The sequence below is a fragment of the Pithys albifrons genome, chromosome 9, assembly GCF_047495875.1.
Source record: "Pithys albifrons albifrons isolate INPA30051 chromosome 9, PitAlb_v1, whole genome shotgun sequence".
NCBI classification, from domain to species: Eukaryota; Metazoa; Chordata; class Aves; order Passeriformes; family Thamnophilidae; genus Pithys; species Pithys albifrons.
Genome location: NC_092466.1, coordinates 10753513 through 10769193, shown reverse-complemented (window position 1 = coordinate 10769193; position 15681 = coordinate 10753513). Strand labels below are relative to the sequence as shown.

General features: G+C 41.2%; 1 protein-coding gene across 1 annotated transcript in view; it reads left to right on the top strand.

Moving 5' to 3' along the window:
* Positions 1–15681, top strand: part of RBM20 (RNA binding motif protein 20) — a 100077-nt gene that overhangs the window by 82196 nt on the left and 2200 nt on the right. The window contains exons 6-13 of the mRNA XM_071563716.1: positions 1617–1760; positions 2679–2810; positions 4609–4688; positions 5504–6191; positions 8053–8151; positions 9576–10245; positions 12633–12752; positions 13472–13593. Coding sequence (XP_071419817.1) covers positions 1617–1760; positions 2679–2810; positions 4609–4688; positions 5504–6191; positions 8053–8151; positions 9576–10245; positions 12633–12752; positions 13472–13593 — 2055 coding nt within the window. The remainder of the gene's footprint in view (positions 1–1616; positions 1761–2678; positions 2811–4608; positions 4689–5503; positions 6192–8052; positions 8152–9575; positions 10246–12632; positions 12753–13471; positions 13594–15681) is intronic.

Below are 15681 nucleotides of genomic sequence, written 5' to 3'. Positions count from 1 at the left end.
TGACAAGATCATTGCTTGGTACAGCCCATTGACTTCTGGCATGAGTATGTGACCACTTCCTAATCATGAATTACAGCAGGTTTATGGCGTAGCATTTTAATTTAAGCCATTGCCAATTGTGGGGAAGTGGTAAGAACATACAGTTGTTGATTTAAAGTACTGAGGAGTGTGTATTGGAACATGGGCTCTGGAGCCAACAGAGGAAACAGCTAAGTGGAGTCCCATAGACTTTTACACATCATCTTTTACAAGATCTAACAAAACAAACAGAAGATGCCCAGTGATCCAGGGTGTTCTTACACTGGGACTGCATTTGCTGTTTCCTTTTCCTCTGCTAGCTGTACTTATGTTCTTCTGTTCTGTGCTACATTCTGCCATGCCAGATGCATGCAGACATCACTTCCTCTTCTATTCAAGTGGAGTTGAGTTGCTTCATTTTTTTCTCAGGATTAGGTCTTTATTATTTTTCTGCTAGAGAAAATACCTTACTTCTGGACTTTTGCACTTCTTTGACTTACTTTACCCACCTGGGCAGGCTCTGTGAGATGCAAGCTAAGTAATAGACCACTGTGTAATGGAGGGTCCTGCTGCAGCAAAAATACACAAATGGTTAAGTGGTAAAGCCTGGAAGGAAGGCAATGAGATGAAGGTGTAAATAAGATAACATTAGCTCTGTAACTTGTGAACTTGCTGACAAGCCAAACATTTGTGATGGCTCTGGTGAACTTGATCCCACAAGATTACGTGATTTGCATCTTTCCTTGAATGGCACAATTTTAATTGAAGGTAGAGTTACTGATTCAGCAAAATCCTAACAGCAGAGGTCATGAACATGGAAGTAGTCTGGAAAGATTTAATCCTGTGTGAGTGTTGTTTTGCTTGTCTTTAACTGGGGTAAATTAACTTCCTCTCTGTGTATACCCTGACACCTCTTTGCACTGGGAGTGTAGATCTTGATTTCCATGTCAGAGATGGGCAGTTCTTTGGAATCAGACTTCCATGCTTGGAAAGCGATTACCACTCTGGTGCTCTGTGCCTGTGCCAGCCCAATCTGGGAGCTGTGCCTTTCTGTATGTCCAGTGGTCACTGTGCTCCCAGGGGGGAAGTCCCTCCTACTCTACTGCATGTTGCTGCAATGAGAAGGGAAAGTAGGTTTTCTGACCCAAGATAGAGCTGTGTGTCGTTTCACAGGTTAAATGTGTTTTACCCCAGCCCAATCTGTTCCACCAGGACAGAAGAAGATTAAATTCATCCCCTGCTATCCTGAACACCTCTGGAGTCACTTAAATGGATTTGTAACATCCATAAATTCAGCAGGGACTGCAGCGAGCAGTTAGTTTTTGCAGCAATGTCATGAATCCTGTTTGAAGGAGACATCTCATCTAGAAATCCTCTCTAGACTTTGTGATATTCAGGGATGGAGACTCCATTGCAAACTGCACTGCAGTTAAACATTTTCCTTCCCATTTGTATTTCTAAACCAGGATGTTGAAATGCAAGTTTTTAAAGAAGAATATTTGTCCCTAATAATAGGTACATTGCAGAAATGTAAGATCTAATCTAGTGGATGGAATACATGAGATAAAAACATTGGTTTGAGTCACTTTTTTTCCCAGTTTCCCCAGAGGAAATCTACACTGGGTCGAGTTGTTCACATCTGCAACCTCCCTGAGGGAAGCTGCACAGAGAATGATGTCATTAACCTGGGCCTCCCATTTGGAAAGGTCACCAACTATATCCTCATGAAGTCCACTAATCAGGTACTGTGCATTTGGGGCACCAGCACTGGCATTTATTGGCGTAAATACATATAGACATGAAGACAAAGTATTTGGGAGATTATTGTTTTCCTTGTAATAGCAACTGAAATATATGAAGCCTACCCTTAAAGTAAAAAATAACATTGGTGTTCACAGAATAAGATGATGACAGACATAAACATAAACATTCTTGTTAAAAACCCTCAGAAATCTGAATGAATTATTATTATTATTACTACTACTATTACTATTATTATTATAATTAATTATTTATTATTATAAGTGAAAACTGAGCTGCCTTCTCTCAGTCATTTATTAGGGTTGCTTTCAGACTTGTCTCACTCTTTATGGTAGCTTAAGTCTACCCTAAGTAGCTTAAGTGTACCAGTGGTGTGAGTTGGTAAGAGTAGAGTATCTTCTCTCGCACACCTGCAGCAGACAGTACAGGTGGATGTAGAATCCGTGCCAGTGGTCAGTGTTTCAGATGATAATGTTTCAAAATCACCGAATCATAGCATGGTTTGGGCTGAAAGGGTCTTAAACACCATCTGGTTCTAACCCCCTGCCACAGCAGGGACATCTTCTGCTAGACCAGGTTACTCAGAGCCCCATCCAGCCTGGCCTTGAACACTGACAGTCAAGAAGTATCAGATACCAGTCATTTAGTTTTTAACTAAACTGGCTTCTAAAGTCACATATCGGATTTAACAACTGGTTTCAAACTATTTCTTGCAGTTAAAAGAAGGCAGTTAAAATGGACTGTTACTGCTTCAGTTTCGGGGCTGGAAAGCTACCCAGTTTTATATTATCAAGACATTTTGCGTGAGAAGAATCTAAAGGAAATTTATTTTGCTGCATTTTCTCTCTTATACTTTGTAATTATGTAATAGATTGTAAAATTCTCCCCATTTGTGCTAGGCCTTTCTGGAAATGGCTTACAGTGAAGCAGCCCAAGCCATGGTACAGTACTACAAAGAAAAACCTGCTATGATAAATGATGACAAGTTACTTATTAGGATGTCTAAAAGATACAAGGAGCTGCAGCTGAAGGTAAGATAGTCATTCCTGATCACATTTTCTGAGTTTCCATGGCACATCCTGGAGAATACATCTAAAAAAATCTTTGCTGATTACTGATTTCTAATTAATGCTTTAATATTATGAAAAAAGAAATTAAGAAAGATAATGAATGTATGTGAACAATCTTTTATACTTAGCTACTTGCTCTTGTTCTAAATTTTAACTCTTAGAAGAGACCCCATTTTCTCTAGTCCTCTCATACCATTATTTCAAAAATGCCTTCTGAGCTTCCTTCTGAGCAAGCTCCCCACATTGCTTGGTCTAATGAAGGTCTAAAACACAGCCACACGTAAGATACAACATGTCAGCGAAAATAAGATGGTTCTGTTCTTTTAGTTAGGCATTAAGCCTGAAGCAATATTGTTTTTTTTCACTACTTGTGTGCTTGAGCCATAGTACAATCTTGATACCAAGCACATTGATTTTTAATTTCCTTTTTGTGAAGGACCTAAATTAAAAAAACAAACAAACAAGATTTTTTTTAACATAAAGGCAGAACAGAACAATAGTCTTTAGACTTTTTGTAGAGTGTGGCACACTTGTTTTGTAGACACCTGATCGATGTCCAAAAATTACTAGTCTTGTGAGCATATTTATGGAGGCTTATCTACTGCCATATGTATTCTTATACTAAGAGAGTATTCTTATTTCTTGGTGACTTGGACTGGAACTGGCAGTGCAGAGCTTAAAAGCTCCATATTGTATTAACTAACAGGGCACAAAGTTATTTTATAAAACTCTGCAATGGTCCCATTTAAGAGGTTAAGGGGCTTTTAATGAGTCTCTAGGAAAAATGAGGAACTGAGATGGTTTGGTTTGACCTTTGGAATAGAATCTTTTTTTCCTGTATGTGTATAATATTTTTAGGAGACTTAAAGATGTTGCCAAAAATTCATAAACCAAGGCAGTCTTCCAAGTGTGGTGCAGTGAGGGGTTCAGATTTTGGGTGGAGACTGTGCATCTTGACATAGAGGCAGGAGTTACCCAGGAGAGGTGATAGTTTGCTTGTATTTCAGGAAGATTTTTCTGGTTTTCCAATGGCAGTTTTTCAGGTCATGGGATTATTATGCTCTGCACGAGCAAGAAAAGCAAACAATAAAACTACAATGTGGAAGGGGGAATAGTATGAGCCATTTACCACTACAGTCTGCTGAGTTCCTGCATGATTATGTTGCTCAGCTGTGCATGCTCCAAGTGTTTGACAAATTGCATGCACTCCAGCCTGCGTAGTGCATTCTGTGTAAATGATCTTGAATCTTGAGTAATCAACACTGCAGTACACATCTTTCTTGCACTTAGCTTTTCTGAAGCTCTCCTATCTAAGCATAGTCCTTTAGAGCTATACTCCAGAATGAGCTAACTTTGAGATAAAAAGAAGGCAGTTCATTCCTAGAGGATCAGAGATAGGCTGCTATACATATTTAATTCCAAATTAGAAAAATTGTCTGTTTTGTTTCCTCTTAGTTCTTAGAAAAGTCTCTGTAGTGGTTATGTAACAAGGAAGGACGAGCTAGTTTTCAAAGCCTGTCATAGCAGCCAAGTATGAGGAGACAGTGCTACAACGTAATGGAGCAAACTTTCCATTTGTATCATTTTACTGCTTTGATCGTGCTATTGAGAAACTAGCTGCAGAAAAGAGTGTAACCACAACTCTAAATATTTCTCAGTAATGGTGTATTGAATGCATGAAAACTGTTTCTTGAAGGTCAAATCACGCATTAGTTGAAGAGTAGTGCAGCACGCTGAACAGTGTCTCTGATTTTGTTAGAAACCAGGTAAGAATGTGGCTGCCATCATCCAGGACATCCACTCGCAGAGGGAGAGGGACCTGCTGCGTGAAGTAGACAGGTAAAGTTTCTCCGTAGTTTGGAATTGACCTCCGTAAACCTGCAGGTAGAAGAAGCATTATCTGTGTGGTTCCCTCTCTTATTTAGTTTGCTTTTGTAATGTGCATTTCACTTAAAGAATAGTATATATTTTTATATAGTCCAGTGGTGGGTACAGGGACTGTATAATGAGATCAGATTAAAACCATGCGTGTTATGAAAACAAAAGAACTCTTTCCTACCGATGCTGATGACTCAGAAAATACGCCTGGCATGTGAAGAACGCAGAAATGAAACTGTTCCACTCTCCTCCCTGTTGAGTGAAAAGCATAAAGGGCAGGGGTGCTGTGAGACCTAGTGGGAAGGAACTGATTCAGATTAAAATGTATTGGTTACATTTCTGGTCTGCCTGACTTCTGGACCTTCCAGCAAAATTGGAGAGGAATCACAGTCCTAAAACATCTCTTTTAAACAGATGGCCTTTGTCACTTTTGTCTCAGAGGTGCCCTAGCTGAGTGAGTATTAAGGATACAGACATTAGGGTCATTGTAAAGGTATTAACATATTACAAGCTTTTAATGCCAAACCCCTATGAGACACTTTTAAGAATGAATGACTATATTCTGGACAGTTCTGTGGGGATTTAGCTAAGCTCTGTGGATATGACACTGCCTTTTCTCCTATTCACTGTGTGTGCAGCTGTGCAGTGCATGTCTGTGAAAGGCCTGGGGTCTCAGGTTCACAGTCCCCAGGGCAGTCCCCATGAGCTTCCAGTGTACAAGAACTTGGTAGACGGCAGTGGGGTCAGCCAGTTACAGCTGCCTTTTCCCTCTGCAGCAGGTATGGCACGGAGAGGCCTCGCTCTCGCAGTCCCATCAGCCGGTCCCTGTCACCCCGATCCCACACTCCCAGCTTTACTTCCTGCAGTTCACCACACAGCCCAATGGGGACCAGCAGGACTGACTGGGGAAATGGGAGAGAAGTGTGGGATCAGTCCCCATATTCTCGACGGGAAGAGGAAAGAGATAGCAGAGAATGGCGAGAGAATGGGGATGAGAAGAGGGACAGGACTGACACGTGGGTACATGAGAGGAAACATTATTCCCGACAGCTGGACAAGTTTGATTTGGATGAACGGCTTGAAGGAGGCAGAGGACACCGAGAAAAATACTTAAGGACTGGTTCCCCTGGCTCACTTCACCCTTTGTCTGGCCACAAGAACAGGGAGGATGACTATTACCGAAAATCCTCTAAGTCAAAATCTGACAAGTTTCAGAGGCAGCTGCAGGATTTACCTGGGAGATCTAAGAGAAAGGAAGAGGCAAAGTTAAGGGAACGCAGGCATTCTTACAGTGAGGACACTGCCAGAGAGGAGGCGGCTGAACAGAAGTACAGCAAAGCATCTGAGGGCTCCAGGCAAAAACAAAATGAGAAGAATAAGGTGAAGAAAGCTGAAAAAGACCAAGAAGAAGATGCTACTGCTGAAGGCAGCGATGTGAAGGAAACCAAACCTCCAGAGAATGAGGTAAATAGAGATCTAAAGGTAAAAAAAAGTAAATGCTGAAGTAATATATTATCTGATAGAGCATTTATTGTGGGTGTGGTACCACTGACATGAAAATTTTTGCCATGATAAAATCAGGAAATATAGTCCTAGAAGAGATCTTTGGAGATTCTCTTGTCCATGTCTTTGCCCAGATCATGCAGGTCCATTAACCCATTGCAGTGTTGGGTACACTGTCATTCTCTGTCAAGCACAGAATCTTTGGGTAACCAGTGAGGGAATGGGGACAGACAACTGGAAACACAACCAATGACAGGGTGCTGTTTGCATGCAGGTTGTGTGTGCAGGGAAAATTGCCCTCCTGCTCTGTAAGTCTGTGCAGAATACCCCATAGCCACTGTGCATTCAGCACCTCGTTCCACTCAGTGGTGAGGATTGAGTTATCTGAGAATTTAGTGATACTTTACAGACACAGTATTTGTAGGACAATAGATGGTACTGGTTGTTACACTCCTAAAACAAGGACTGAACTTTTAATGAGGAACATCTTTCTGGATAACTCAACAGAGCAATTGGTTTCTATTAATCATATGTTCCTGCTCTCAGCTGTGGTGAGGATAGTTCACACAACTCCTTTCAATGTGCTGGCAGGAATCTTTTCCCATGGCAGAACCACTGAATCAGCTCATCCATAAAATTACAGAATCTTCGGAGAAGTACTTCCAGTCATAAGGTGGCAATGTTTGTGGGTTTGATTGTCCACTGGGAAAAAAGTGGGAGGGGAAACAGATCAAGATGCCTCATTTGCTCAGTCCCAGTACAGCCCATGCTCATATCCCCACCCTGTGGGCATCTGGTTACTGGCTCTTGGCCACCTTGCCTCCCCCAGCTCCCCCCCAGTGATACGCTGCCGCAATCCACCCCCGAGGTTGCTGGCACGGGAGGCTGCAGAGCTGCTTGGCTGCCCAGGGCTCCATCTCTCGCTCATGTCTTTGTGCTGCCAGGGGTCATCATCAGTTGTTTTCAGCTGACTTTGTGTTCATTCTTCTCATGTGGGAGCAAAGTTGGTGGAAATCTCGAGATTTGTAACTCACCAGTCTGTAACCACCAGCAGCACTACCTCATGCCACAGATATGTGTGTTTGTACCACCTTCTGTCATCTTTCTCCTTTGGGTGGTATTTCACTATGATGTATATGGTTCCTTGGGCAGACATGTCAGAGAGAAATATCAGATGGCATCCTAAATCACCAGTGTTGCACACTCCTCTGCATGTTTGTCAAGTTACTTTAGAGTGGCTTTGCTAAAGGCATACTTCTCCAGGGACTGCTGCCAGTAATTTATAATAAAAGGAAGAAATAGTTCTGAATGTCCTGAACTCATATGTTGCTTTGCCCCTCTTTTACTAAGTGCCAGGTAATACTGTGGCTTTGTTCTTCCAAAATATGAACTGTGCAAGCAGATGAATTCTCAATTGATCCTACATCAATAAACAAAACTGTTGAGGTCTTCTGCAAAGTTTTGACAGTGCTGCTCTTCTTACCATGTCTGAGCCAACATAACAGATGTGGGTAGAGAACAGAGGAGTGGAGGCTGGAAATTTTAATGAATTGACATTCTCCTCCACCTGTCTTCTAGCCAATTCTGTGATATAAATTACACCTCTCTAATTTTGTTTAAAATTCTTTTTCCTAATTCTTATTTGTGCTGCTGTGCTAATAGAATGTAGTTGTCAGGCCTTTTCCCACAGCTTAGTTGACTTGCATAAACTTTAGAAATAAAGAATGTGACCTTGTGAGTGACTTTGATTCCCTCAACCCAGAATAGAAACATACTAGAGCACCACTGTGTGTTGCTATACGTGTGTATGTATTTATTTTAGCTTGAAAAAGAGGAGCAAGTTCCAGAGAAGAGCTCACCTTCAGATAATAAACAAGGAAAAGAATCCGGAGAGATTCTGGAAAACACAGGAAAAGAGAAGGTTGGTGACACGTTGTTGGTGCAGCTATATGTCCAAAAGAGTGAAAACCCAGGTTTGGTAGCATATTCTTCCAAATGAAATTTTAATCCCCCACGAAGAGACATGTAAAGGGGTTGTAGCAGAAGGTTGTCTAAATCAACTTGCCTTATCTTGACCTCTGCTTTAAGGGACAGCTTTTCCTGAAGTCTCCAGAACTCTTTTTTTAGTTCCTCATAGCCCATGTACATTGCTTCACATGCACAGACCTTGGCACTGGCAGCTGTAAGGAACGTATGCCCAAGTGGACTTTGGAACTTCACGAACCGTGCCCAAAAATAGGAGATGCGGTCACTTGGTGGAGCAAGAGGGGACTAATGATGAATAGTTTTCAGAGCATTAGCCTTATGAACTATAGATAGTAGCCTCTTCTGATTGTTTCTGGTTTTAATTAAATAATGCCTTTAGAGCTCCCCTACTGCTGCATCACAGTCAGGGAGAGCAATGTCCTTGGAATTCCTCCAGCTTCATATCTGTAGGGTCATGGGTTGATGGTCAGATATGGAAGCTATTGATATCTGTTGCTGTAGAAAACTGATCTCCTGGCAAGAACAGTGTCAACTCTGAGTTTTCATGCTGTTTTAGGATTCTAGGTGGGGAAGTGTGGGAATGACCGAACAGGAGGAGAATATGGATTATTAATAGATTATATGTACACAAGGAGTCTGGGAGTTGAAATTTAAGCTGCAAGTGTCTTAGAAGTAACATATACCTTTCAATTCTAAGCCTTCTGCAGTTCAGTACTAGTGTCTGAGTCCTGCAAGTCCATAACTACATGAATGAGGTATTTCAGAATATGTACCTTGGAGTATAATTGTAAACCTGATTTTTCTGAAGGTTTAGGCCAATCTCTGCCAGCCCAGTCCCTGGCAGAGGGCTCTTGCTGGTGGAAGGAAATGACTGCAGAAGGAAGCCGCGTTTTCTCAGTCACTGTAAGAATTTAAAGGACCTAGTGCAGCCGAGTGAAAAGCACAGTGGCTGGAGTGGAATTCAGTATATTTTCTTTGCATGGATATGGAGGTAGAGGGAGGGGACAGAGGTTCATTTTTTTGGGGATCACACAGTAGCATCAGTTGTGTAATAAAGTATAACAGGTTGTGCCTTGCTTTACTGATTATAGAAAATTAAGAAGCAGAAGACTGGAGAGAAAATAATCCCCAAGACAGTTACCAGAATTTCCACAAAGTGAAGTTTATGTGATAATTGAATAGAGATTGCTTGACTTGCGCATCAGGTTTAAAATCACCAAGATGTATCATGCTTTGAAATAATAACAGAAGGGGGGTTAGGCATGGCAGATCAAAGTTCTTCCTGGTTTCAAAACCCACTTTTTAACAGTAATGATCTATAATCACCAATCTCTCAAATGTTTTACATCTTTGTGACAGGACCGAGACTGGGAGAGTGGAAGTGAAATAGAAGGTGAGACCTGGTATCCTGCTAACATGGAGGAATTAGTGACAGTAGATGAAGTGGGAGAAGATGATTTAATTATGGAGCCTGATATAACTGAGCTTGAAGAAATAGTACCAGTTGATCAAAAAAATAAAGCTGCTTCAGAAATGTGTCCCTGTATGTCAGCTGTGTTAGAACTGAAAAACGATCACAGCCACTTAACTAGGAGTGAAGACAAATTTGCCCATAAATCTTTAGAAACAAACTTCAGAACAGCAAAGGGCAGTGCAGCTTCTAGTGGCTGTCAGGATGATGATGAGGATGATGATAATGATGATGCTGTAACTGAAGCATCAAGCCTAAATCTGGACCCTGAACAGAAGCCAGAAGAATTCAAAGAAGACCAATCTGCTAAGGAGTCTGATCCCCAGCAGAAGGAAGAAAAAATTGATAAGAGCTCTGACACTCGTTTAGAGCCTGAAGATCACCATATACCTTCTGTTCATCTGAAAGAAGAGACTCTCCAGCTCCCTGATACATTTATAGATGATTACAAACAGATGGGATCACAAGGAGCTGAGAGCAGAGAAGTTACGGAAACGCTCATTAAAAACACCACTGAAGAAACAAGACATGGAAGCCAAGAGTGTCCAGAGGCCAAGGGTAACTACTGCTTTTTTTTCCTTCAGCCCACAGAGAGCCTTGCATGTTTTCTCTGACAGTAGACTGCAATTTATTGCTAACGAGAATAAGTGTTGCTAATAGTATCAAGACTTGTCCTTGGAGCCACTCAGTAAAAGAACCCGAGTGCCTTTGGCCAAGCTAAACCATTAGAGCCTCTTAGCTGAATAGTGTAAAGGAAATATGATAAGCAGCTTGCAAGCTTTCTAAAAGGCATAAGCTGCTATAATTGTCATGTCAAGGTTCACATGAGTTTAGCTGAAGTCTTTCAGTGTCTTGCTAAATTTATTTTGAATTGTCAATGAAATGAGTGACAGTCTCTGAAGGTCAGCAGAAAAGTATCTGTAATGTCTGGCTGGCTCCTGGACAAGGTGGGTATTCTTACCCACTGTACTGAAGGATTAGTAACATGGAAATCATCTGTAGGTTGTTAGTTCTCAGTCCTCACTCACGCAAATATATGCCTTTTGTCAGGACTTGCCTTATCATCTGTTATCTACTGCATTGCTGCCTTTAATATAACTGATAGAATGTGCTGGAAGATAGTGTCAATAAATGTAATCATAGCTACCTGTGAATATTTTAACTGTCAGGAAAAGAGGGATCTTGAGTTCAGTTCCTTATCACACTTTCAAATGATACTTGAGTGAATGGGCTGTGTATAATGACATGAAGTAGAAAACAACAGACTGTGTTATCCAGGAATGCTCTTTTTTTTATTGCCACCAGAGCCCATGTGATGGACTAGGGGTTGTAAAAAGAAGCTGATGGAAAATTTCTGAGGGTGCAGTGCTGGAAACATTTAATGTGAAAGTCTGATTTTGAACTAATTTCTTGCTCCAGGGTAAATTTTAAACTCACTTGGTTTTCAATACTTACCTGTTTGGCTCAAAGACATCTTGCCAGACTTTGCATATTTGGAGATAACATTGCCATGCAAATGCCCTGAGACTGGGCATGGCAAAGCTGGCTCCCCTGGGCTGCCTGGGCAACCAGCTGATGAAAGAGTTGGATATCTCAAGAGCATAGTTACTTTAGTGTTTTCAGCATCTCAGCTTCCAGCTTGTCAGCAGGGAGCCTGGAAGCTCCAGGGCATCTCATTCTTCCCAGGTTTCTGACATGGACTTGATATCTGGGATCTGCAGTCCAAGGCTCTAGGCCGTCTGCAAATGCAGCTGCCAGCTCAGAAGCACGGACCTCAAGTGGGACTTAGGTTTCCACAGAGACCTTGGGTGTCTTAAGAATATCTTACTGGAGGTTTTGCAGGTTCTCTGCTGCAGATTTGGAAACCCGAGGTGGGCTTAAAGTTAACTTGAAAGCTGACCAGTCAGGATTTTATATTATTTTTAAATTGTTTTACAGACATACTTAATACAGTGAAGAACAATTTCTTCTTGTAGCCAGAAACTGCAGATCTTTGAACTACAGACCTGAAAGGCAGGAAGGTTTTGGCTTGGTTTGGTTTGGGCAAAATAATGTTGGGTTTATGAGAAAATATATCCCTTATCTTAAGTGAAATTTGCAGTGCAGTAGAAGTTTTATCAGGGTAAGGGAAGTAATTCTTTGATGTATGAACTGAAGAATAGGAATCAAATCAGTTTATCTGTAATTCTATTGCTCTGTGATAACAACTTTCTCTTTTTTAAAACAAAAGCAATTAATATGTTGAGAATTAGAAGAAGAAAGAGCATCAGTTCTTTGCACTGGCTATATCTGCCTCAGAAAATCAATCCAGTGTTTTACACATCTTGAATCTCCTGCTGCATCCATTAATGTTGGTCAACAGGGGCCAACCATCCTATCCCTACTAGCCAGGAACCAAAATCTTCTAGCGGTGAGGAGCCATACAGCACAAACTGTCCCTTGGAGGGCTGAGGATGGGAGAAGAGTGGCTCTGTGGAGAAGATTACAATGATGCTGCAGGAATCCTACAAGAGGCAGGGTTTGGGATTTGCTGTCACCAGGTTCTGCTGCCCCCACCACCTCAGCTGTGTCAGCCCAGCTCCATCACTGGTCACACAGTATGGAATGTGGTTACGGAGTTGCAGTCAGACCATGGTTCTCCCAGGTGTCCCAGAATGTTATAGCTCTACTCAGAGATTAAAACATGAAAAAAAACCAGACCCAAATGTAACATGAAATTAGACATAGAAAAATGGTCTACTTGGAGAAATAGGAGTTGACTGCACAGTGTAGTAAAGCCTGAACAGGCCTCTGATTTGAATGGAAAAGCATTTCTTTCTAGATTTTATTTTTTTATCTCCAAATTTTCCTTCATTTACAGATCCACCCAGAAAATGCTCCCAAGAAGTTCACAAAAGTCTCTTTAATAAACTGTTTTCATTCAATACATTTATTCATTTGTTAAGCAAATTCTAGGTATCTGGAAATGAGATCTCTGGAATACCCGGAGGTGGAGTCTAAACAAAGGCACTCTCCGCCAGGCTGGGAACAAGAGGACGTCTTCACTGAGCTCAGCATTCCCCTGGGTACGTCGGGCTGCCTACTGCAATACCCAAGGCTTGCAACAAGATGTCACTTTAAGGCTACTTGCTATATTTATTTTTCAGAACAGATGTGAGGAGAGCAAAAGAACAGGGTATATGACAGAGGGGTAGCTGTTGAAAGAAATGGTCTTTGATTATAGATCATTGTTAATTTCATTCCAAATGAGTGGCAAAAGGTAATTGTTAATTTACTGATGAGGTGAAATAAGTTCCTTTGAACGATATATGAAATACATATAAAAATACTTAGTCATTTAAAAGTCTTTGTCATAAAAGTATTGACTATACTTTCATTATAAGCAGAAGTATTTTATTACTATGTAAATACTGATTATGAGCAAAACACCTGGAAGAAGCACATCCTAAAAAGCAATCTGTGTAACTCAAGTATAAATTTACTGCTAATAAGTACTACTGCTTTTGTAGCCCTTGAGGTTACCAGTCAATATTATGTATGAGAAGGTACATTTTAAAATATGTATATCTAAGGCAGAAAAGAAAGGTGTATTTGCAATGCACAGGATTTTAAACTTCTGCTCTGTATTGCAAAATTAGGGAAAACACAGAAGTAAATCCAGGATTCAGTCTTCCTATTCCTGTCGTTTAACTATACAACACCTTTTTTTATTTGAAAACAAGTTTATTGATGGAGGGATAGGGTTTCAACTGATACTTTAATGTAATTCAGAATTTCTCAGTAGGTGTGGAATTTGTGGTGCCTAGAACTGGGTTTTACTGCAAGCTCTGTGGACTCTTCTACACGAATGAGGAGACAGCAAAGACAAGTCACTGCAGGAGTACTGTTCACTACAAAAATCTTCAGGTAAGAACAGACTTGTAGCTACCTAACAACGAGCTCATGGGGTAGATTGTGTGTAAGGCAGATGATGCAATGAAAAATCAATTTTTATTCTGTGGACAGAATTCAGATGAAGTGAAATTCAGATAAGCAAACTTTTCAGTAGTTTCAAATGTTAGCACTCTAATTGCTCGCTCTCAGATCCTTGAAATGAACTTCTGGATATTAAGTAACATGGGGCCAGATGATAATTTGATTTTCTAATCTACATTCTATCCTTGTCACTAGCACAGCATGCAACTCAGATCTTAAATTCTTTGTTCTGGAGGGTCCCAGATGTTTCTGTCACTGAGAGTGAGCCCAGCAGCAGCCTTTCTAACATCTTAATTTCAGTAGCATTACACATGCCACTTATTCGATAGCGTGGCCTGACTTATTTCTGCCCTGGTGTGACTTTTGCAGCCTGTTTCGGCACACAGCGCTCTGTGACGCGTGGACTCTGTGAGGCATTTCCTGTGACCCGCTGCAGTCACCCCCCTGCGCTGCGGAGCAGCCACACACAGAACTGCTGCTGAATAATTCTATAAGGACATGCAGAAGCGTGTCGTTACTTGCACAGTTTCCATAAGAATATAACAGAAGCGTGTCAGCAGTTGACACCAGCACAGAGACCTCTGTGCTGGCAGTTCAGTCAAAAGACAGTGCCCTTTATGGCTTTTCAGATGCACCATTTGCAGGATCAGTCATGAGCATTAACTGCCCTGTGCTGAGGACTCCTCAGAGGAAGTGGCTCTGCCTGTGAGCAGGGGGTGTACACTGCAGAAGTTACTTGTGTTGGCATTCTCATACTCTTTGCAAAAGTCAGGAAAGTGTAAAGCACAGCTGCTCCTTCTTTCTCTGTTCCTCCCCTCTGCCCACAGTAAATGCCGTAACTTTTCAAGCAATAGCTGTCTTTCCTTAGCTGGCTTTTGACTTTTCCAGTGACACTCAGAGTCAATTTCTCTGGGAGAATTTTTGTCATGACTTTTCTGAAGTTCTATAGCTGTAATATACCAAGGCCTCTGGTTTACAAAGACTGGGCCTGCAGAGCTGCCATGTTTGCTCATAATGGTTCATCCAAGTGCAAGCCTGAAAAACAGGTGCCTGGTTTCCATGCCTTTTTTTGCTTAATACAAAAAAATCTGGAGGGATTCACCAGAGGTGGCAACACTCAGTGCAGGGTGTATTCCATGCAAGTTTGTCCTGAAGAAACTCATACTAATGCAAAGATAGCAACTCCAGTCTCTGCCCCTGGAAACTGGTTCCATGGGAAGGAGAGAGGTTTTTTTTTTTAATTTTCCAAGTTATTTTGTTAAAGTTGTAAGAAAACCCAGTCCAACAAAAACTGACTTAGTGTGAAAATAACCTCTTTTTCTCCCTCTTGAGACATTTCCCATGAGTACTGTGGTTGATATCTAACACTGCGTGGAGATAAAAGAACAAAGACTATAAAAGCTGTTAAAATTAAATCTGTCAAATGTGGTAATGAAAACAGAGTGTACTGTCGAGCTGTACCTCTTATCTTACTAAATACAGGAAGTAAATGTCTCGGCCAACTTTTGCCTGCTGAAGTGGAAACTTAGCAAATTTCTAATAATTGTTCTGTGTTGCTGGAACCCTTTTAGTTGCAATAATGCTCATTTATGCACTCTGCAAGAAATGTCAGTCTTCTGCTGTGATGATGCAAGTTACAAGTGTATCCACCAGTATAAGAACTAGGGACTAACTGTGACTGTGTGTGAAGCTCTGGGAGTGCTACTGCAGCCCGTGTTCTGTTCTGTGCCTGCATCCAAATGACAGCTCTGCAGTGACAACAACAGTGCCCTTAAATGCTGCCATGGCTTCGAGTCTTTTGTGGTTGATTTGACTTGTTGTCTTTCATGTGATCTCCTACAGGCACATCCAAAACATATGTTCAGTGTTTGGATTTGAATGCAAAACTAAACACTTTGTTTGCCAGTTTTCTTCCGAAAACCTTTTTTATTTGATGACAGTTTTCTCTTGAAGTGAAATAGTCAGCTTCATCTGAGTATGATGCCCCTTGAAGAATAGCAATTGTTGACAAAAAAAATC